Source organism: Ictalurus punctatus, chromosome 19, assembly GCF_001660625.3.
Source record: "Ictalurus punctatus breed USDA103 chromosome 19, Coco_2.0, whole genome shotgun sequence".
Classification (NCBI taxonomy): Eukaryota; Metazoa; Chordata; class Actinopteri; order Siluriformes; family Ictaluridae; genus Ictalurus; species Ictalurus punctatus.
In genome coordinates, this window is record NC_030434.2 from 22,181,036 (window position 1) to 22,206,437 (window position 25,402).

At 41.0% G+C, this 25,402-nt stretch overlaps 1 protein-coding gene across 1 annotated transcript in view; it reads right to left on the bottom strand.

The window, feature by feature from the left end:
• Window positions 1–25,402, bottom strand: part of exoc4 (exocyst complex component 4) — a 160,597-nt gene that overhangs the window by 110,790 nt on the left and 24,405 nt on the right. The window contains exons 7-9 of the mRNA XM_017494424.3: window positions 25,259–25,402; window positions 3,927–4,072; window positions 3,013–3,101 (exon numbers count right to left, since the gene is read on the bottom strand). The exon at window positions 25,259–25,402 is cut by the window's right edge and continues 31 nt beyond it. Of these exons, the coding sequence (XP_017349913.1) occupies window positions 3,013–3,101; window positions 3,927–4,072; window positions 25,259–25,402 (379 nt within the window). The remainder of the gene's footprint in view (window positions 1–3,012; window positions 3,102–3,926; window positions 4,073–25,258) is intronic.

Genomic DNA, 25,402 nt, shown 5'->3' on the forward strand with positions numbered 1-25,402 from the left:
AATAGAGAAGGAGAGAGTGACATGACACACACACACACACACCCCATTTCGCCCAGATAGGAACTGATTAAATCCTGCATTATTCATGATGTTGATCTCAAGATGTGTAGATTTTATTCCCCCAGTCATAGGAGCTGATGCGCCACATACAACATATCAATTACAACGTGTGACAAAGGCGCAGGAGTGACACACCGTTCTACAAAATAATCCATCCTGGGATGATGTTATAGGGCCTGACATGAAGCAAAGCGTACATCAGCGCTATCTGGAGTTAGTCCACTTATACAACGGCCATCTCCTCATGATCACAACGTTTAACTTATTAACGAACAACACGTCACACATTTTAACGGTCGAGTTCAAACCCCAGCACCTCCAAGCTGCCACGCTTGGGCCCTTGAGCAAGGCCCTTAACCCTCAACTGCTCAGTCGTATAAAACTGTACATATTGCTTTGCTGTTCTTTTTGAGTGGTAGCCCAGTTTCAAGCCATTAACCCAGTCCTAATATATTCTCACAGATAGATATTTATTTTATTCATATTATTTCATTTAAAAATGAAAGATGGGCGGGGTTACACGTTTTCCATCCATTTATTCTCACTGTGAGCCTCTAAATGTAAACTGAAGCATTTACATAATCAGCAATGTTCCCGCAACCGTGTTGCTTTCCCGCGGTCCTCATGTTTCCACGTAATAATTTCTCTCTCTTCAACCGGAAGTATGCGCACCTGCTTTTCTCCATGTTGAACGTTATTGGCTGTTTGCTCCAAATGTCTGGTTTTAACACACACACACACACACACACACACACACACACACACGTGCACGCTGAGTAAACCTCGATTCAGGGTTAAATCCTGGGTTGAGTCGAACGAAACCTGTTAACTTTAACCCTAAATCTTACTCCGCAACTCCGAGTTCGTTCGACTCGCTTCGTGAAACAGGACTCCGGGACTAGGATTATAAATTTTTCTGTAAAACAGCAGCACGTTTTTGTGGAGCGTCTGACGTACAAGTCAACGAACGTCGCGCCTTTGTTTGTCCCGCAAGTGTCGTATCAGACCGCCTGTATTAAAGTAAAAAACACTGGCTCCTTCAGTCTTTCTCCCCCTAATGCACAGCTCTCCTCTGAACACACGAGACGTCTGTTCTGAACTTGAAACAGCAACAATAAATGTGTACTCATCTGAAGAGTCGCCTTTAAACATCAACATTAAGTCATCGACTTTCTGACTTTTTCACTAAGCTGTTCAGAAAGGGCAAGTCTTTGACAAGTCTCCCTCTCTCTCTCTCGCGTCTAGAGCGTCGTTTGTCGAGAAAGCACACGCGGCCGTTCAGTCAGCTCGGCTCTTCCGCTGCGAGCTTAATTAAAGCCAGTGTGAAATGTTTCTCCACCGGTCTCGATTCATATTTCTAATCTACGTCTTCAGAAACCCTTGAATGGCTCTTATGAACGGCAGAACCAAAACAATGACTTTCCACACATCTTCCCTACAGCTCTCGCTAAACTTACTTCACTTTTTAAATGATTCCAGTCCTTCAATCTTCTTTCCCTCTATTCACCCCTCAGACTGAGGCCCGGCACTCGCTTTTGTGACGGGCTAAATGAAACAGGGAAATCTCATCTCCTTTATATAACGCTCCGAGGCACTCGACCGTCCAAATATTTTTTTTTCCTGTTTCATTCTTAAAAAAAAAAAAGAAAGAAAAACGCCAAAGGGGGAAGAAGTGCAGAGTGCAGAGACTATCTGTTGTCTTGTATTAATCGTGGCGTTTCGCTTGCTGATTTCAAGGTGTGGTCGTGACTGACACAAACTAGCAAATACGATTTTGGGGAAATATTACTGCACTGCTCTAAAGCACTACATAAATCTAAAAAAATAATTTTTAAAAATAATAATAAATACTTCATACAGCGGCACTCGCCACATACCACAGCGCTACTGAATTCTCGAATCTGATTGGCCAGAAGTTGTTCCGCGACTCTGACGGCGTCACAGGAGGAGGCGATTAAAAACTGTGTGTAGTTGTTGATACGGTGAGGTTTTCTGTAAGGAGACGTTTATGTAACGTTTAGGGAAGGAGTCTCCAGCGTCAGCACGTTGTAACGCTCAGAGGTAAAGCTCTAACCTTAAGTTAGAGGGACGCACACTTTGCAATTTCTTTGCATTAAATTTAGAGCGTTATCTTTGAGTGAGATTTGCAGTGTTGTGCATTCCGAGATGCTTTTCCGCTCACCACGGCTGTAAAGAGTGCTTATTTGAGTTACTGAAGCCATTCCTTGATAATAAGAGAGGCTGGTGAGGGAACGTCTGTCTGCGAGAATAAGAACCACCCTTTTTCGTGGATCTTCCGCAACATTACAAGTATCTATAAACAGATTAAAAAGTACGACGCGTCCTCGTCTAATAAGTTAAAAATTTTACTCGTTAGCAAATTGCTGCGGCGTACGAGGAAAAAAAACGTCCATAAACTTTTGGTTGAGAAAAATTGTTTAAAAATAATAAAAAGTCGTTATTTACTGAGAAACGTCTGTCTTTAACGCCTCACTCTCACTCTCTCAGGTTTCTTCCCCCCCCAAACACCTCTCTCGCTCGTCATTTCTCACAGCTTGTGACTCGGTGGAATTGGGTGCGGGGGGAGGGGGGGAGTGCTGTCAAGCACCACTGATTGAAACTGCAAGGTCATCCTGACGTGTGTGTGTGAGAGAGAGAGAGAGAGAGAGAGAGAGAGAGAGAGAGAGACTGAGGAGTTGAGACACTCCCTGGGGTGTCTGTCTCGCCCCTGCGCATGTGTGTAGGAACAAAAAAATGGAAAGTGTCAAAGAAGAACCACGAGGAATAGAAGACACAAGCAGTACGTTGCAGATACATACCAGAGGGCAGCTTTTTCACCTTGAGACCTTCATAGACTTTCTCTCCTCCTCTCAGTCACCACCATGCCCCTCCATCCCTCCCTCCCTCCTCTTTCTCCACCCCCCCATCCCTCCATTCACCCTGGGCACTCACCTTGTAGCTCTCCGCTCTTGCTGTAAAGTTCTCGCCGTTGTTCTCGCAGGTACGCGCTCATGCTTATGGCGTGGGAAGACGACTCAAACCTGCAGAAAGACATTCGTGCCTCAGTGCCGCCTTTACATCGCGCTCCATACAGATGGAACCAACAAGGCATGTGTATTTGTAACAAATCGTGTGCGTGTATGTGATAAGATATTAAAAATCTTCAGTAAGCGCTTTAATCCTGGTTAGGAATCTATCCCAGGAAACAGGTGCGAGATTCAGGAACACTGCCTGAATTCGACACCAGTCTACACACACACACACACACACACATATACTCTTGGTCACATCTAGCGGGCAATTTAACATAGCCAATCAACTTACTGGCATGTTTCTGTGCGGTGGGAGGAAACCGGAGAACCTGGAGGAAACCCACAGACAGTCACATCTTTATATCTTCCATTTCTAAATGATAGCGTTCAATAAACGCTCAGTCATACGATTTCACCTGTTTCCTGATCTATAAAAGATCAACGCTTTCTAACAACTAAGACTTAAAGTAAACATGTGTCGACTTCTTTAAGCCATTAGACACCGTAACGGAATGTTAGTAGAGCTTGTTAAATGGGATGCAAACTTTTAAGCGCTTCCCTGACGGCGATTCAACCGAAATGATTCGACCCCCAACGCAAATCGGGTTTATCGTCAAAATGTGCAGACGTTCAGCTGCTTGCAATGAACAGATCAAGCAAAAGCAATTGAAATTGTTCGACACAACAAGTGGTTTCCCCTAAATTCAACAGAAAATGCAACTTATAATGACTTCTACAGTCTCAAAATTATCCCGACCTCCTGAGTTAATAACTAAAAAAAAAAAAAAAAAAAAAACAAAGGTCACTATGCTCGAGTGTGTGAACTGTGCTTACTTGAAGAGAGACTGTTTGGGTCGAAGTGGTTTCTTCTTGGCGAAAAAGGCTCCGAAGTCTCCGCCGGTGCTCGCGTAGGAGAGCTGGGCCGTGGGTTCGGCTGCACTGCGCGTGTTCTTTACGTCCAGGTAGTCCATCAGCAGAACCTGCCGGAAATACACGCACCAATTAAAGATCACATGACGAGAGGGATTCAGGTTCTAGCGGTTTCCTCCTCAAGCAGATTTCGTGTGCAGTGAAATCATGTCGAGGAGTGTTAATCGGAAAGCAGGATGATCTTCATGACCCGGATCAGTCGTATTGAACGATTCACTTTGGTTAAAAGCGCAAACCCCGAGACATGAACGTCAAAAAAAAAAAAAAGAAAAGAAAAAAAAAGCCTTCAACAAAAAAAGTACAAGTTCGCCAATTTCGAAGTGCTCCATAATTTAGTGGCCCAAATGGCGTGGTCTATTTGCAACCCCGCACGCAGGGAAAAGACTGACACGGCACATGAAAATACATCTGACTCTTAATGGCATGATTAAACCTGGGGAAAAAAACGAGGTCTCATCCACATCCATCAAGCATCACACAAAGCAGAGACAGCTCCATTTGGGCCGGCCTGGAACTCGGCAGTTACAGCGGAGTCAGTGTATTAATTACTAATGACCATCTGATTCACTGACAGAGTGAACCGAGTACGTAACCCCCCAACCCCCCACCCCCGACTTAATTAAATGCCAACGGCTGCCTGATGAATTAGAGGGGCTTCAGCCTGCTTAAATTACATTACGCTGGATCTGGGAGGAAATTAAGTATTAAGGGTGACCAAAGTAGACAAGAACAGGAAATGCGGACAGAAGAAAGAGAGTCCGAGGGTCAATCAACAGATGGATCAGAACAAAGAACTTTGTGTGTGTGGAAAAGTAACCTGAATCAATGAGTATTATTTCGAAGGCCAAACAAGTCCAGAACGAATGAACATACAAAGTGAGTCGTTGAAGTTTGGTTTCCCCTCAAGCATTTCCATTACCCCCCCCAAAAAAAAATACAAAACAACAACACGAGGTTGAATTGTTTGGAGTATTGACCCATGAGCTCTCCATCTACCAAACTCTGGGTTTCCACCATCATGTCCTCGGGCTATCATTAACATCCCGCCAGCGTTGTGTATGAAATCAGACGAATAGATCATTGGTGAGGGTAAGACAGAAAGACAAAAAAAAAAAAGTTATATAATAATTCTCATATTATTATTTACCACGGCTATCTTCCAGCTAGTGTTGTGGATCTGCAACTGTGAAGTTTATATCCCAAAGTCACCTTTAATGCAAGATAACGTGGCGGATGTTATTAAAGAACGTTTCCCGCTGAGAACAGCGTGAGCGAGGCGTAGAACACTTCAGTAGAGTCTGTGCATACAATAACTTCTCCTTCTGAATAAAGAACAAAACAATTCATTCATCTTCAGAGCTGGTCAGGGTCACGGTGGATCTGGAGCCTAGCCCAGGAACGCTGGACGTAAGGCGGGGAAAATAACACTAATAATAAATAAATAAACAAACAAATAAACAATATACATCATGGCGTTTAGGGGGGAAAGTTTCTTGAAACCTGCTAAAAAATGGCGAGTTTGGACCAAAAATACTTCGCCAATAATACACTTTGAAAAAACAAACATTTTTCACCAAAATGGCAATGAAATGTTTTTATTTAGACTACTTTCTAACCTTGATTTGGAAAAAATAAAGAATAAAGTAAGGAGCCAGCCAGTCAGTGCGTGTAAAGATGTCTAAAACCTCGGTAGAGAAGCATGATTTCCCCAAGGTTTGATCAAATTGTTGGATATCCCATAATCATCATCAAAACAAAGTAGAGCTCTCATACGCTCCGTACAGACAGATGTCCCACTGCAAGCTTAGAATTCTCTCAAATTGAGCAGCAGTGCTGTTTGTCCATAAGTTTGTCCATAGGCGTGAGCGTCTTTCAGTGGAATGAAATTAAAATTGAAATCTTTTTTTTTTGTGGGACTTGAAAATGCTAGCACTTTGGATTGTTATAGTGATTAATATATATATATATATATATATATATATATATATATATATATATATATATATATATATATATATATATATATATATATAAAGAAATATTTCAGTTCAGGAAAGTCTGTAGTATTCAGAAATATATATATATATATATATGTCAACCTTTGCTATGGGACCCGATTAGATTCTATATGAATGCACTGGTTCTATGGGTCTATACAGCTGTTAATAAATAGATTTTTTTTGTTTTGTTTTAACAGGATGTACATTTCTTTTAGAAAAATAAAAGTTGTACTTTTGTCAACTTGGTACTTGAAGATTCAAGGAGAACATAATTACTGTTCTTTTTTTTCATTTATTTACATACTCAAGGCTGCTTTTTTGTTTGTTCTTTATCATTTTAATAACTTTTCACATTTCAGTGGTTCCACATGACCTCATCACAGTTCTCCATAATAGCACGGCTTTAAATCCACAGGTTGCAGTCAAGAGTAACAGGAGTCCGTTCTGTTTATCTGGCATGGCTTTAAATAAAAGGTTTTTTTTTTTTTTTTTGGAAAAAAAAAAATAAAAAAAAAAAAAGGTAAACTGTTCAATGAAGTGCCACTAATAAAATACCCTTTAATTAGGACATCATTGAGAATCACAACCTCTCACCCATTTAATCAAGCCTTGATAAAAAGAGCCCCACTCGACCTTTCGGCTGAAATGCGAAAGAAATCATAGAACTGTTCTTGCTATGAGGAAGATGCTCAGCACCCGATGAATCCCACCATCATGTGTTTGCAGGTTGTTTTTGATCGTTGCGTAATAGCCGGATTTAACACAGGAGGGAAAGAGCGAGACAAAGTAAATCAATATTCAAGGTTTGTTCCAAGAAAAGAGCAGACGATCCTGTGAGAAATAGCAAATGCTTTTACACTTCAGACAAAACACTTAGCCTGAATCCTAGAGTCCACACACACACACACATTTGCAGGCAGGGCTCATAATCGCTGGTTTGCTTTCATAAATTCCTTCTCAACTGTGGCTCAATTGCGCAATTTGAGGTTTGCAAAATGGTAGGCATTAGGTTCATCCATTTGTTGTTTTTTTTTTTATTACTATTTTCCTTTGGTTCCAACACTAAGTAGTAAAGAACAGCATTTTTTGGATGTCCAGGAATACCTGCAAACCTGCAAAAGATGCATTTTCATAATGTTCTCAGTCTGAGCACTCGCGCCACAAAGGGGAAGTAATTACAGCGTTCCAGTTCCTGAAACAGGAAGTTACGTGGCAAGTTGAACCGATCGTGTTCCTCTTCATGCGGCACTAAGAACGGAGAACTTCCACACACGCTATGGATCGCACCAAGGTTTGGCGGAAGTGAGCCCCAGCCCGAGATTTTTAAGACCGCTCCGAAGCTCAAAAACAGCTTTCAGACTTCACCAAAAGTACCAAAGATCTCAGGGAAAACAGCGCGAGCCGAAATAAAAACACACAAGTGTAAAAGCGCCCGAAGAGTTCTGAGAGTGGATCGGTTGTGAATGTCCTTGTCCCTGTACAATTAGCATTCACCTCAATCAGATTATACTGTAGCTGCAGGTCTGTACAGCCAGGCAGAGGGTAATCAAAATGAACACAAAAAAAAAAAAAAAAACCCAGTAGTTTGTCATGAAAGAGGTGTCCTTAAAGTAATGAGTGCAGAAAAGCAGCCCTCTTCCAGCCTATTAGTCAACAAATCAGGATAATTAAATCCGAGCACAGTGCTGAAGGAGTTTCAGGTGTGTACATGCACTCCTAACGTCAAGCACCAATAACGTGCATTAAGAAATTAAAGAAAATTATGCTTCACCCAATCCAGAGTGAAAAAATAACTGCACTTGCGTCCAATTTGTCCTTGAAGAGGGGAAGAGTTTTCATTTATAAAAGAAAGAAAACCTTTCATCATCTTCGGGGCCTTGTGACTGTAGATGTGCCTGAGATCACACCGAGAGTCTATTTCCATACTGTTGCTGCTCGTGGAGAAAAATAACAGAAAACAATAATAAATAGCAGCAATATCGCAGGTCAAAATATCTGCTTACACGTTTATGAGAATCTGGCAAAGATGGCAGTCTCCAGTGTCAGTGCTTTGTAACGGTCAGAGGTACAACTGCGACTTTACGTTTCAGACACAATTTCAGGGCAGAGGAGTTTTACGCTTTGAGGTCTTTCTGTAACGCAAGAACGTTGTCGTATTATTAACTTCACACGACAGGCTGGTGAGGGAGCAACTGATAAGAAAGGCTATAACCATAAGTGGAGGTAGAAACTAACTTGTATGGACATTCCACAAGATTACATGTAAGTAAAGAATAAAAATGTGTCAATCTTTAATAAATTAAAGAATTATTAGCGGTGGCAAATTGCTTTGGTACAAGAGGAATAAGTCACTTTAGTACATGCTGTTATTGGAATAGTATTGACTTTGGGGTGGTAACCATAACTCTGCTTCTCAACGATTAATTTCCCCAGAACAGCACACTATGATGTTTTTATTCTTACATTATTATTCACCGTAATGCAGTGTTTCATCCCCAAATATTGTTCAGCTGTAGGTTTCAGCAAAACCGTTATGAGCGTAATAAAGATGAGAAAAGTGACAAGGACATTAGCTACTGGATGCTGAGAAACTTCCTTCGACTTAGTTCTGAGACAGAAAGACAGAAGTACTTCTACTAGGGCTAAAGCTAGCAAAGAAATACACTTTCTGATTGTGTAGTAACACTGGACGGCCTTTCAGTTAAGTCATGTGCGGTAGTGAAAGACCTTGGTGCGATTATTGATTTCAGACTTTTGCTTGAAGGTCATGTAGACAACAATACAAGGGGAGCATTTTTCATCTCAAACATTGCTGATCTAAGAAATATAATCCAAAAAACCTGCTAATGCTTGGGTTCCCTATAGGTTAGACTATTGTAATGCCTTGCTGGAAGTTGATGAAATGTTCCAGTCAGTGCATAAACCAGCTCCAGCTAGTCCAGTCGAATCTTTACGAGAATCAGAAAGTTTATTTTATTCGCACTACATTGACTCCCAGTAAAAATTAAGCATTGACTGTAATATGGTCTGAACAGTCTTGCTCCACATCACCGGAACGAAATTCTGGTCTATTAGGATCCCACACATCTGTTTTGATCAAAAGGTACAGGCTCTTTATTAGTACCTAGAATAATGAAGACTTTAAGGCACAATCTCAAGCCTTTTGTCTAGGTTGAAAATCTACTGTTTAGTCAGCAATTTTGCTGTATAGCTTTGCTCTTAGGTGACGGTGCAGATCGTTGGGGGGGGGGGGGGGGGTGTCAGGGGCGGGTGTCTACTTTGAAGATGCTAAAATACTCAATTATTTTGATTTATTTTGGATCTTTTAATCACAACATAATTCCCACAGTTCCATTTGTGTTACTCCAGAGTTTTGATGACTATATTATTCTTCTAAAATGTGGAAAAATAATAATAAAAATAAAGAATGAGCGTTTCTAAACTTTTGACCGGTAGTATAGATACCCTCACGATCTGCACTTCCCAAAGCAGTTCATGCCCAAGCCTCACTGGATAATCTCAGCTGGAAACAGCAAATTTGTACCTACTGTACTCTGCCAGAACTCTTATTCACAATCTGCTCATACTGAACATCCTTTCAACACACTTTGTACTGTTTGTCTTTAGTCTTATACACCGGTACACTGTAATGATTTATAATCCTACATTCCGGGGTCACCCTGAAGAGGGTAGAGTCCCTTTAGAGACTGGTTTGACTCAAGGTTTCTCCTTCATGTCACCTCACAAAGTTTTTCCATGCGGCTCTCACTTCTGGCTCGCTCATTAGTGAACCAAGCCGAGATGCTTTGTGAAGGTATCTATTGTTAAAAGCACTATACGAATAAAACTTTATTTAATCGAATTAAATATCAGCAACAAATCAGATACAGCCAAGCTTTCCACTCCACGGTGAGCTTATATGCAGGAACAGTTAGACTTCTTATTTCAGTGTTTTCCTCAGCAATTAATGGTGACATTTACAAAGGATAATAATTATCATCAGCTACAGGGCACAACTTTGCCATAGTTTCAAATGCAACATTACATGCTGTTATAATTACAACATCAAGCTGACATAAACCTGCAGGCTTTAATGTAATTAATTAATCATCAAAACATCGTGCAAAGACGTCTTTCAGAAAACGAGAAAGAAGAAAATGCAACCGCGTAGCAACAGTCAACTCCTGAACTACTGGCACCCGTCAAGATAGTGGGCAGTACAAGTGTGTGTGTAATGATTATTTTACAAAATGACTCAAAATTTCCCCATAACACCTAGAGGAAATAATTTGCTCTAACAAATATCATTCTGATAAGAAGTAATAGCATTGTATTCTTAAAAGAGCATTGAACATAAAGGCAAAAAAACCTCCAGTATTTCACGATTTGAGGTCGTTCATTATTACTATTATGGGCACGGTGGCTTAGTGGTTAGCACGTTCGCCTCACACCTCCAGGGTCGGGGGTTCGATTCCCACCGGGGCCCTGTGTGCGCGGAGTTTGCATGTTCTCCCCGTGCTGCGGGGGTTTCCTCCGGGTACTCCGGTTTCCTCCCCCAGTCCAAACACATGCATGGTAGGTTGACTGGCATGTCCAAAGTGTCTGTAGTGTATGAATGGGTGTGTGAGTGTGTATGTGATTGTGCCCTGCGATGGACTGGCACCCTGTTCAGGGTGTACCCCGCCTTGTGCCCCATGCTCCAGGTTTCCCCGTGATCCTGAAGAGGATAAGCGGTATAGAAGATGGATGGATAGATGGACGGATGGATTATTACCATTTAAGAAAATCGTCCTGGAATATCATCATACAGGCGTTATAATGGAACACATTTATAATTAAAGAACGAGCAGTAGTGTTTTACGTTTCCAGCTTCCTAGTAGATTCTCATAGCATGTCTATCTAACTTTTAGGTTCTTTCTGGGATGTACCACACCCAAAATTAAGGTACTCTGATAAAATATTACATCCTACATTTTGCTCATTTCTGTGAAGGGTGCCAATACTATTAGAGATAACTTGGATTGTATTCTCCCTCACAAAGTCACTTTAGATAAAATCACTGCAGCATGAAAACTGAGTGCACTCATAATGTAGACAATAAAAACGCCTGCAACTAACTTACTAGCACAATCTGTTAATGTGTACTGCTGCGTGTAACTATTCATGCTATGACACCTAACGTGTTAATTGTAGCCTTTTATGATTGGGTAACTGCAGAGCGCAAAGGTGCGTTTTGATTAATATATACTTAATCTGTTTAATTGCACCGGCCTGGTGTGTACCCACTCGATCATGATTTTGACTGGAGGGCACCTTGAAACATAACCTGCTTTAGTAGAAATCTATCAGCCTTCAAATCCCTGATACACTCTACAAGCACAGAGAGAATATAAGAGGTTAAAAAAAAAAAAGAAAAAAGAAAACAACACATGATTAATCACGTACTATCGATTACACAGCACTTCTCAACGTCCATATGCAAATACGACGCCTCGGGCAGGACGGTGAAATGACACGTTGATTAAAATGTTAAAGCAACAACAAAAACGTGGCTGTGTCATCTTTAATTAAAAACCAATCGATCAACTAAGCGTTTCATTTCTGCCTCACTGTCATTACACAGCTGCTACCGGAGGATGAATAAATATTTCAACATGTTTATTATATATAATGTTGGAGCACACGGTACGTTTATGTGGTTAAATCAGTACCGGAGGAACGTCTAAGAAGATCTGGTTTAAATTCGTATTTGGTCTTTCACTTCAGGGAATTATAATTGATCAGGGGCAAACGCTTAGCCTCGGATTGCCTCCGATCCGAATGTGTTGTGCATTCCAAGATGCTTTTCTGCTTCAACATGGTTGTAGAATAGTTATTTGAGTTACTGTAGCCTTCTCGTCAGCTCGAACCAGTCTGGCCATTCTCCTCTGACCCTCTCTTGACAGAATGGTGTTTCCGCCCACATAACTGCTGCTCACTTGCTGTTTTTTGTTTACCGCACCATTCTGTGTAAACGCTACTAGAGTGTGAAAATTCCAGAAGATTAACAGTTTCTAAAACCACCACCAACCATGCCATGGTCAGTAGTAGCAAAAGTAGTACTAGCTGTTGTGGAGATAATACATTTTAGCAGTCGCAACATTTAAATGAAGTAGTCATATAAATCTGTAGTATGTAGGAGTAGCAATAACATTTCATATTAGTATTTAATTGTCATAGTAGTAACAATATTTAGTAGTAGAAGAAGAAAAAAAATCAGTAGTATGTAGTAGCAGTACTAGTATGGAGTAGTAGTATTTAATTTTCACAGTAGTATTAATAGAATGAAGTAGCAATAGCATTTTACAGTAATATTTAACTGTAGTAGTAAAAAGCAGTAATAATAGTAGTGGTGGTAGTAGTAGCATGTAATAGTAGCTGTAATCTTAAAAATCTGTAGTATGTAGTAGTAGTATGGAGCGGTAGTAATAGCATTTTGTAGTAGTATTACATTGTAGAGATAGTAACAGTAATATTTAGTAGTAGTAGCAGCAGCAACAGCAGTACTAGTATGGAGTAGTAGTAATCATATTGCCGAAATACTTAATTGTAGTAATAATATTTAGTCGCATCAGAAAGTAGTAGTAGTCACCTCATAAATTTGCAGTATGCTGTAATAATAGTAGTATTTAGTAGTGGTATCATGCAGCAGTAGTAGTATTTTGTAGTATTTTGTAGTAGTATGGAGCAGTAGTAATATTTTGTAGTATTTAGTAGTAGTATGGAGCAGTAGTAATATCTTGTAGTCTTTAGTAGTAGTATGGAGCAGTAGTAATATCTTGTAGTATTTAGTAGTAGTATGGAGCAGTAGTAATATCTTGTAGTATTTAGTAGTAGTATGGAGCAGTAGTAATATTTTGTAGTATTTAGTAGTAGTATGGAGCAGTAGTAATATTTTGTAGTCTTTAGTAGTAGTATGGAGCAGTAGTAATATTTTGTAGTCTTTAGTAGTAGTATGGAGCAGTAGTAATATTTTGTAGTCTTTAGTAGTAGTATGGAGCAGTAGTAATATATTGTAGTATTTAGTAGTAGTATGGAGTAGTAGTAATATCTTGTAGTATTTTGTAGTAGTATGGAGCAGTAGTAATATCTTGTAGTATTTAGTAGTAGTATGGAGCAGTAGTAATATCTTGTAGTATTTAGTAGTAGTATGGAGCAGTAGTAATATCTTGTAGTATTTTGTAGTAGTATGGAGCAGTAGTAATATCTTGTAGTATTTTGTAGTAGTATGGAGCAGTAGTAATATCTTGTAGTATTTTGTAGTAGTATGGAGCAGTAGTAATATCTTGTAGTATTTTGTAGTAGTATGGAGCAGTAGTAATATCTTGTAGTATTTTGTAGTAGTATGGAGCAGTAGTAATATCTTGTAGTATTTTGTAGTAGTATGGAGCAGTAGTAATATCTTGTAGTATTTTGTAGTAGTATGGAGCAGTAGTAATATCTTGTAGTATTTAGTAGTAGTATGGAGAAGTAGTAATATATTGTAGTATTTAGTAGTAGTATGGAGCAGTAGTAATATCTTGTAGTATTTAGTAGTAGTATGGAGCAGTAGTAATATCTTGTAGTATTTAGTAGTAGTATGGAGCAGTAGTAATATTTTGTAGTATTTAGTAGTAGTATGGAGTAGTAGTAAAATTTTGTAGTAGTATTTAGCTGCAGTAGTAGTACTTGTAGCATGGAGCGGTAGTAATGGCATTTTGTAGTAGTATTACATTGTAGAAATAGTAATATTTAGTAGTACCAGCAGCAGTACTAGTATGGAGTAGTAGTAATCATTCTGCAGAAATACTTAATTGTAGTAATAACAATATTTAGTTGCATCACAAAGTAGCAGCAGTCATCTCATAACTCTGTAGTATTAGTAGTAAGTAGTAGTAGTAGTATAGAGCAGTAGTAATATATAGTAATATTTAGTAGAAGCAATATTTTGCAGTAGTATTTAGTTGCAGTAGTATGGAATAGTAGTAATATTTTATAATAGTAACATGGAGTAGTAGAAATAGCATTTATTTAGGAATATTATAACAGCAGTAGTGCTGGCAGTACTGTTGGAGGGAGGGAGGGAGGGATGGATGGATGGACACTCTACTAATCCCAAATGGAAATTCAAATATTAGTAGTAGTACTATTATTACTAAATATTGTTATTACTTCTACTACTACTTAACTGTTGTTGTAGTACTAATATGGTGTAGTAATAGCATTTTGCAGTAGTATATAGTAATAGATGTAGCAATAGTAGTATTTACAGCATGTAGCATTTTGTAGCAGTGGTAGTATGTAGTTGTAAAGCATTTAGCTGTAGTAGTAGTAGTTTTCAATAGTAGCAGTAATAATAGCATTTAGAAGTATGTAGCAGTAGCTGTAGTATTAGTACTGAATAGCAGGAGCAATAACATTCACTAATAGTAATAGCAGTTATTATGGCCTCAGGAATAAGCTATGTGACTAATGACATGGTTGAGGAAGAAGTGAGCCATAAGTAATCACATCCTCTAGAGCAGGGTCTGTAAATGTGCTTCTAATCTGAACTGTTTCTCATTTTCATCAGTTTAGCTAACTCGCCATAATGTGTTGAACAGTTTATATGATTAACAGTTCGACTTTCCCAGCGCCGCCGTGTCTTACTTTAGTCGTTATGAAATTATGACTCGCCACATTTCCACACAGAGACTGATGCGTTTGTCTCGACGTAACCCAAACACAGCTGTGAGAGAAACGTCTTGCTCTTATTTCAACGGTTACCGAAATGCCGTAGTTAACTTTTATAAAAATGGACTTGTTCAGGTCAAAATATTCTGCTCTTTTGTTGGCCATAATTCTGACAGATCCCTAAGGAGGAAGTTAGAGGACTTGTGAAAGGAACAGACGTATACATACACGTCGTATAAAATAAAACGATTACCGGAGCATACTAAAGAATACGCACTCTCAGCCACGGAGAGTTTCCTGCGTCATTTTTAAGGTCTTTCCATTCCAACACTTTCATTAGAGGATCATTAGGATTCCAGTCACCGCTTCCCAGAGCGGCCAGTACTAGCCGAGTCATTAAGGAAGAGACACGCACGCCACAACAAAATGTGCGATTATGGCCGTAATTAATGAATTTCGAGAGCTGTGCTTTTCAAAAGAACAACCGGCAGGATTTGGGTGAACAGCCCGAGGAGGGAGGAGCGCGGGCCTTCGAGCGCTCCAAGACAGAAACAAATTTACCACACGCTGCCGCAATTATATAACTGTGCTGGGAACTCTCATGAGACTACACGTGCGATGCTGACTACAGACATTTTACAATGCATCATTGAGACTAAAATACAATAATGCATTTAGCTGCCATGTGTCTGCTGTTCACACACATTGCAAAACAATGGCAATTTAGCTTTTCCACCCACGGGTCTTAGTAGAACTGACACGCAACGAAAGAAAGCATCGGACCAGTTACTCCAAGGAAATATGTCTACAAGTAAAATAAAGTTTTTACAATGGATCATTAGTCACGTCCTTGTGGGTTTTTTTTTTTTTTGCGCTCTCTCCCTCTCTCCACTTTGTTACGCTGCCCAGATAAGGAAATGAAAATCCGCACGGTCACGTGCATCTTTTCCAGTGACAGCCTCGCAAACTTTCTCTGTTCCCTCGACGTGCAAGTGTGAAGGAGCGAGAAGTCACATCAAAGCCGATGATTCATCAAGCGTCGAGCACGTTATAAAAAAGGGCTAACCCTTCAACTGTGCACAACATGACTCCTCCAAACTGGCTGGGGTTAAAAGAAAGTGCAACGAGACGCCTGACTGCATCAGAGTCCGTTAATGAAAAAAAAAAAAGAAGGAAAAAAAAAAAAATCAAGCTTTGGGCCTGCGGTTCAAAGGATCTTTTAAACCGCCGTCTCGTTCGTCTTCCGCTGTGTTTACAAACTGTTTATATTCTCTGTTCATTAAGCACAGCGTAGGCCTGGACTCCAATCGCCTCGGGTTTCACGGACATCTGGAGAAGATATAATTTCACAGTGATAATCAAGCAAAATCCCAAAGCAATATAGAAAAGGTGTTGGGCTCAATTCTTAAACCGTACGTTTTATCTCATAAAAACCCTCTTTTACGCTTTAAAATGAAATAAATCCATACGATATGGATGGAAGAGAATGCAAATGAGTTTATTCAGGCAGCGAATGGTGCATCAAAAAAAAAAGCATTCACCCTATACTCGCAAGTTCAAACTGCGACAGTGCGACTGCCGTTCATGGCTACAAGCCATGTGATGATGTACTTTCTCCCCCCTGTCAATCACAGTGACATTAGCCAATCATCTTTGGCCAGTCGCGCAAGCTGGACGTAAAAAAGTTGGGCGCACGTCCTATTCTGGGCTTAGCTACATCCAGCCTTGATAAAAATTTGCTCCTGTTGCACCGTCTGAAAGTCTGCAGTTACACCCAGCGTAGATGATGCGCATCCATGCTGACATTCTACCGCAGTTGCCATGACATTCTCGTACATTTACTGACGCCAACAAATAGATTAAAAATTCAACTGAAACACTGTGAAACAAGAAAAATGATGGAACTCTACGGTAAGTATACGCATATTTTAGCATGCAAACAAAACAATGGCGTAACTAATAAGAACAAACAAGACGTCTGGCAGATGATACCGGTGGCAGTCAGTGAAGCAGAGGGTGGATTAGGAAGTCAGACAGCGCTCCGTTCCAACCTGTTACAAGTTGCAACCGTGGTGATAGCTCGTCAGTTAATTCCCCGACAGTTCAGCCCTGTTGAAACAAAATCTTTCAATAATTTCCTTATCTCCATATATATCCAGAGGATTGGTGTGGTCTCTCATTACTCGTCCACGCCTAAAATCCTGCTGATCGATATTAGACGCTCCATTGTAAGTCAAGTCTAAGTCAAGCCTGTTCACTTTACACCTACCTTGGTCTAGGCGTAAGATTTAGTCTACGTAGATGGTGCAAAGGGTCTTAATTCTACACAGGATGTGAGGTGCTTTTTATGTCCAGCCTAGTCTTACGACCGGGTGTACGTCCGTCTGGTGCAACCAGCCCCTTGTGTATGTGGAAGAGGGCAGATAGCATTCTCGCCCAAGCCTGACGCAGCAATTCGAAAAGAGGTTGGCTGGCATTATGGGTCTCGACAGAAGCACGTGTAGGTCTTCACAGCCTTTGGGGCAGCTAGCTAGAACTGGGACCAAGTTGGGGAGAAAACTGAGAAAAATCTGAAAAAATGTTTTATGCATTAGTAGATAAAGTAATCTCGTGAAGATTTTGCATTATGCGGTACCGATAGGTCTGTTAACTTGACGGTATGACCATGGAACGTGTCGTTACCTAATACATGTACCCAGAAAAAAACAAAAACAAAAAAAACACCCTAACTGAGTGAGTCTTGCATACATCTCTGGTTGAGACCAGAACTGGAGTGATATAGCTGAGGTTCAGGAACTGTCAGCACCAGAATCCACCACACTGACAGAACTGTACATTTAGTAAGGAGGGGCAGGTTCTTATTTAAGCCACACCCACTAAGTGTTTAAATTCGTATATGGCTACATATATAGGTTTCAGAGCAAACCTAACAATCCCGGCTCCCACCTTTTAAAAACGACCGAAACGGGCGCAGTTAAGAGAACGAGAAAGACTCAGGAGGAGACCTACAAAGAGAATTGATCACGTTTTTCTCTCATCCGTCCACCCAGAAGTGTCATGTCTCCTGTTCAGCCGAAAGGTCAATGCTCATCAACCCTCTCTCTCGGGAAGAGAAATGGAGGAAGGCAGATTAAACCTGGACGAGAAGCAGAACGAAAGTTGAGAGAGGTGGCGAGAAGGAGAGGGAAAGATAACAAGATCCCGTCAAAGCACCGGCGGAACAAGAGGTTATCGACATGTGAACGTGTTCGCCATGCCCATGGCTTATTCTCACCCGAGACAGGGTTTCATTAAGCTTTTCCTCTCAAACCACAGCTCATCTGGGGAGCCTAAAGCAGACTAGACAGTCATTATTTACCTCGGGGCCATTAATATATGTCCACCCATTTTGCTGCCTTATTAAGCAAAATAATTACCATTAATCTGATCACACTTTGTCATAAACCCTGTTCCTGTTAAAGGCATATTAAGCCGGGGCACTGATGAATTCTCGATTCTGACTGGTCTGATTACAGCGGCAAATCACAGGGTTATCATTACTGTTTTTAAGAGTAACAACTAACAAAGGGACATGTATGAACGGATTTCAAAAACATGTGCGTTGTCGATATGGTGATGTTTTCTATAAGAAGACGTTTATTTGACCTCTGTACAAGGAGTCTTCCTTGTCAGAGATAAAGCTGTAGCTTTAAGTTTTATGACATTTTCAGGACAGAAGAGTTTACGTTTTCTCTATCAACAGATTAAAAAAAAAAAATACGACGAGTCATTCATGAGGGGAAAGAAAGAAAGAAAACAAAAATCACGTAGGAATTAATTTTCTTTATTCCTTACGTAATATATACACTGATCGGCCAGAACATTAAAACCACTGACAGGTGACGAGAAGAACTTTGATTATCCTGTTACACCGGCACCTGTCGAGGGGTGGGGTATATTTATTAGGCAGCGAGTGAACAATCAGTTGTCGAAGTTGACGTGTTGGAAGCAGGAAAAATGGGCAAGCGTAAGAATCTGAGCGACTCTGACAAGGGATAGATTGTGATGGCTTGACTCACTGATGCATGTGGTGAGCGAAAGCTAGCCCGTCTGATCCGATCCCACAGAAGAGCTACTGTAGCGCAAACTGCTGAAAAAGTTAACGCTGGCTATGACAGAAAGGAGTCAGAACACACAGTGCATCACAGCTTGCCGTGTATGGATATGGCATTCATGTGGATGTTGGACATGTACCACCTACCTAAACATCGTTGCAGACCAAGTACACCCCTTCATGGCAATGTTCCCTATTGTTCCCTAATGGCACTGGTCTCCAAATTCTCCAAACAAGTCTAATCCATGCAGGCCCCACCTCACAACTTACAGGACTTAAAGGATCTGCTGCTAACGTTTTGGTGCCAGATACGACAGCACACATTCAGAGGTCTCGAGGAGTCCGTGCCTCGACGGATCAGAGCTGTTTTTGCGGCACAAATGGGACCTACACAATATTAGTCAGGTGGTTTTAAAGTTATGGCCGATCGGGATATCTACTAGCTTATTTAGTGACATAATCAATTTATCTCATACATAATACTAACCTAATCAGTTAATTAGCACAGAAGTACTTTAGAGAATGTTTTAAATGAAGAAATAAAATAAAATAAAAAATAAATAAATAATAATAATAATAATAATAATAATAATAATAATAATAATAATAATAATAATACACATTATATACAATAAATATCTATAAATTAAACTTTTCTGCTGCTGTAACAGTCTGAAATAAATACCATCCTAGAGCATTTAGGCAATTTAAAAAATAAAAAATAAAAAACATACTTTTTCCTTTTTTTGCTTTAATAAAGAAGACTTTTGATATAGTAGGATCAGCACCAGTTCATATCTCCGGGTGAAAATCATTACAAACTGTGGATAAAATTGTCGTAAAATGGTAGGGGAAATAAACATGTCTGTCTTGAGCTTAAATAAAAATAAAAAAAAATACATTTTTAAATGAATAAAAAGGAAGGTTAAAATGTGGAAGAAAAATCCTCAAGTCTTTTACTTAAGGGTCTCGTGATCGTGACATTTTGCTTTACATGAAACCGCTTATATCAATGATCCCGGCTCTACTACACTTTCCTTAATCATAACTACTACTTTTCACTGACCGGAGATCAGTTTTATTCTTTCTTTGGGTGCATAAATCACTGTACGTGCTGATCTACAGCCTGAGGCAGCTGGTACTTAATCATCAGAAGACGCGTGCCAAACCTGCCAAGCTGTCTTTGTGACTTCCATAAAAAAAAGATAAGAAAAGGAAAACGGCGGAGAAAATAATAATAACACGAATGACTAAATGTAAAAAAAGCTCATCTCTCTTTATGAGAATTCGAATCGAGAGATTACGTTACGTTCCATGACAGTGACGGCTGAGTTTTGTAGAAAATGTATTAAATAAATAAATAAATAAATAAATATGAAAGAATTATCTTCTCACGGGCCTCTTCATATAAACCCTGTTCAATCAAATTAACACTTAAATAGAACTTTCACAACAGTATGAAGTTGGTTAAAAGGTCTTACTCCGCAACACACTATGCCAAAGTTTAAAGAAATTCCCAAAATGATGAGGGAGAAGGTGATTGTAATAACCCTGGGAAGGGTTACAAAGCTATTTCAAAGGCTCCGGGACTCCAAAGAACCACAGTGAGAGCCGTTATCTCTGAATGGAAAAACTCAGCAATGTAGTGAACCTTCCCAGAAGCGGCCGACCTTCCAAACTTCCTCCAAGAGCACAGCAATGACTTATCCATCAAGTCACAAAAGAGCCAAGGATGACATCAAAGGACCTACAGGCCTCTCTTGCATCAATAAAGGTCACTGTTCATGACTCCACTATCAGAAAGACACTGGGCAAAAATGGCTTCCATGGAAGAGTGGTGAGGTGAAAACCACTGCTAACCCAGAAGAACATTAAGGCTCGTCGGAATTTTGCCAAAACACATCTTGATGATCCTCAAACGTTTTAGGGGAATGTTCTGTGGACTGATGAGTAGAAAGCGGAACTGTTTGGAAGACAGGGGTCCCGTTACATCTGCCGCAAACCAAACACAGAATTCCACAAAAAGATCATCATCATACCTACGGTCAAGCATGGTGGTGGAAGTGTGATGGTGTGGGGATGCTCTGCTGCATCAGGGCCTGGACAACTTGCAACAATAGAGGGAAACATGAATTCTGCTCTCTACCAGAAGATCCTGAAGGAGAATGTCCACTCTTCAGTCCGTAAGAAACTCAAGTGCAACTTGATTATGCAGAAAGGCACTGGTCGAATGTATAGGAGGAAGTCCAGCTCTGAATGGCTCAAAACCAAAGCAAAATTAAAGTTTTGGAGTCACCTAGTCAAACTCCTGACTCGAACCAATTGAGATGCTGTGGCAGGACCTCAAACGAGCAGACATAATCAAATCTCTATATATGCAACCGTTTCCAGTTTCATAAAAAATTCATTTCCAAAATCCAATTCCAAACCTTTCCATTTGTTACAGCATTGCAATGATTTCTTTTTTCTCGGATATCCGATATTTTTTTAGTATCAGACTGACAGCGGATCGATGCGGTCTCTAATTGAACTGAACTCGCTGGTGGGTTTATGTGGTATAGGAGGGATAAAACACTTTGTGGAATGCTGTTACAGAAAAATAATCAACTTCTGAGTAGGTGGTAACAGTAACTCCTATTTGAATCCCATCAACCTTTAGAGCATTTCTGACCTTTAAGTACTTTAAGCTTTTATCCATGCCTGTTTTTGCTTTCATGCTATTCGTCAGTGCCTCCGTGTGTGTATGTGTGTGTGTGTGCGCGCACACGTGTGTAAAAAAAAAAAAAAAAAAAAAAACTCCTTGGCTTGGCTGATGGAGTGATGACAAACCCATTTACTCCTTCTCAGCCCTCCACAGCCACTCTCCTCCCGTCATTTCATTTCACTGCTCTCCTGAACGAACACACTCTCACACACACACACACACACACAGAGACAGAGACACACACTCGCCACCTCCTTCTCTCCAGAGATGAAATATAATAAAACACAGAAAGTGATGAGGAACCGCAGGAACAAAAGACGAAGAGAGAAAACCTGCAACATTTGTTCATCATTTAATGTTCTAGACACAGGGATGCCCCTAAAACACTTATAAATGCACACGCGCACGCGCACACACACACACACACACACACACACACACACACACACACACACACACACAGACATATTCTTGATGCCACCATATAATGCGCACACACACATTGTGCATTGCAGCGTTTATCACATGATGTTCAGCAGGGTTCTGTGGCAGCTGTTAACCTCACCTGTCCATCAATCTGCCACGAACACCCCCCCCATCCCCTCTCACACACACACACACACACACACACACACACACACACACACACACACACGTCAATATTTCAGAATTAACACGCTCTAATTAAGCTAGGTGTGGAGGAGAGAGAGTGAATATCAGCGCTGCACTCAGCTCCACACCTGCCTCCTCTAACAGCAGCAGCTGCAGCTCACGGGGCTCCTGTGTGTAATGAGATTACACTCCACTTCGCCGAGTCACCAACGCTGCTTTCTTCCAGTTTTAAAATAACAGAACGGAACATTTGGCAGAGAAATGCGTTTCCTAAAACACTGAGAGGAGTTCTTTCGAACGTTTCACCATCAGGACAATCCACCGCCGTGGTGAGAGCCGACGAGCTGAACGCTTTCGACACTGTCGCGCTATACAGAGAGAAAGAAGCGGCTCTGTTAGCGACGAGAGCGCGATCGCCGTCTCGGATGACGAGGTTCGGAGGGCTCTGAAGCGTGTGAACAGCAGGAAAGCGTCCGGGCCTGATTGGCTAGCTGGTTTGTTCACTTCCATCTTTAACGAGTCCCTAGCTGAGTGTGTGGTCCCCACCTGCTTTAAAAAAAAATCTCTCGTCATTCCTGTTCCTAAGAACAATAAGCCCTCTTGCCTAAATGACACTCACCACCACAATAGGTCTACTGAGGATGCAATCTCTCACATCTCTCACATCCTTCACACCACTCTCACTATAGACTCAGCTCAGCCTTCAACACTAAAGTCTCACACAGGCTGGGCTAAAAGCTCATGGACCTCTGACTTAATGCCCCTTCTGTGACTGGGTCCTGGACATCCTCACTGGCAGACCCCAGGAAGTGAGAGTGGGCCAGTTTACCTCCAACATAATCACCCTGAGTACCAAAACCACCTGCTCTTCTCTCTCTACACACATGACTGTATGTCCTCGCACAGCTTCTCCTCGATCATCAAGTTTGCTGGTAACACAGTGGTTACGGGCCTCAACAACGCCGCCACCGCCTACCTTGACGAGGTGGAGAAACACGTAGCTTGGTGCCAGGCTAACAGTCTCTCCTTGAACGTCAGTAAAACCAGGGAGCTGGTTGTGGACTTCAGGAAGAGGCAGCAGAGGAACTCCACTCCACTCTACTCGAGATCTGTGGGAGCCCCGTGGAGAGACTGAGCAGCTTCAGGTACTGTGGAGTACTCATCTCTGAGGACCCGATCTGGACGCATCACATTCAAACTCGGATGATCAAAGCCAGATAACGGTTGTACCATCCGAGACTGCTGAAGAAATTCAGGGTCTCCCCAGCGAAGCGATCCTGAAACCTTTCTATACAGGGACTATAGAAAGTTTACTGACTCTCAGCGTGGTACGGAAACCGCTCAATCCAGGACCTACACTGTGTGTTGCGCATAGCTGAGTGCATCTCCGGGTTTGCGCTCCACTCTCTGCACGACATGCACGTCCAGACCATCGTCAAGAGCTGCGAAAATCATCAGAGACTCCACCCACCACAGTAACGGTCTGTTCAGCCAGCTGCGATCATGCGAGCGCTCCCGTGGTCCGATGGCTGAAACCAAGAGGGCCGGGAGCAGCTTCTTCTCTCAGGCCATCAGACTCCTCAACACGGACATGTCCTCCATACAGATCCCTTAGGACTCCATAAAGACTCTACAGTCACTCTGAACATCAAACATCCCGCTTACTTTGTACGTCCCTTTTCATAATTCTTATCACTCATCATATTTTCTATTACTTCTTATTATTTCTATTCACTCTGTTTTTTATTTTAATTGAGTATTTAAAACACGAAAGAAGAGTAGGCCAGGTTTTCATTCCACCACAAGTTATATACTATATATAACTGTGTATGTGACAAATAAAAATCTTCAGTTATAATCAATCGGGGACATCATAGAACTATTATATCCAGCTCTGTTCATGTTTCCCGGGTTTACGTATCGGCCATGAAAAGCACACGTGAACACACTCACGCTACTCTTTATAATGTCAGCTAGCTGATCAAGAGCAACATACTGGGTAAGAGCTGTTTGGAGAGCTCTCAGAAGAGTAATGAGTAATAGCCCTCATGCTAGGTTTGATGTTTTTAAGATGCTGAACCAGGTTAGCTGTTTCGGAGGAAGATGCTGTAGTTCCTACTCTCGATATTTTCACGTATTTTGATCGGCATCATCGTTAAATACGTCCAGATCGCAGACCGTGTCATCTGTTCATTAGCACAACAGCTTACATCACAGCGTAAGTATTTTTACAAGTAAATTAGCATGGTATTGTATCGCTAACTGATACCATGATCAGCGTCGTGGTCCCCCTACACTCCGGCATGCACCTTTACACATTTGCTGGTCACACAACTACAAATACAACAGTGCTGTGGTATATTACACGTCTTTTTTTTTTTTTTATTATTATTCTTGGACATTTTAACTGTGTTGAATTTATCCCACAAACCCTTGAGTTGATTGAGAACGACATTAATTCCTATTCCAACCTTCTTCCGTCACCTGACACCTACAAAGTCTACTTCTTTCATTCCAAGCTTTAGTGACCACCTGAGGAAAAATTGAGACGCTAGTCTTGCTCCAAAACAGTGACAAAAATCGCATTTAGAAGATATAGGCGTTCAAAACGTACCGTCTCTCTCTCAGCCACCGATACGGATCAACAGCTTTGATGACATCGTTCTGCACTTCGGCTTCTCGTCAGATTTTCTGTCCGATCCAACGCTCTCTGGAATCTGAAGTGTCCCGCGCCCCGACATTATACAAATCCACGGTACTGACTGTCAAGTACGGCTTAACTCGGGCTGTGAGACGGGTTATACGCTATTGGCGGTTTTAAAAAGGTGGAGGAGCCACTGGATATGCCCCGCCCTGACTTCCTGTTTCGATGGAAATTACGTCAACACGTCGAAAGAAACTTCGCTGGTATTTTAAGCGATTTCGTCAGTAAGAATTAGTAGCGAGCATTTCCCTTGAAAGTGGACTGAACAGACAAAACTTGTCTGAAATACACAAGGCATAAATAAATAGGCGTTCTGTACTACATGATTAATAGCATTTAGAATAAAATAGAAGTACTGGAATGAGAGTTTGAATGTGAGACTGAAAAATAAATAAATAGATAGATAGATAGATAGATAGATAGATAGCTGACCTGTAGGACGGTCTGGATCTTGGCAGAGACGTCGGCCTGCTCGTAGAGCTTGATGCCCTCCTGAGCGCCACTGGGAGACACCACAATCTGCTGCAGATGGTTCAGGACGATGCTGTGAGCTGTAGCGACGGCGTTAAACTTGTC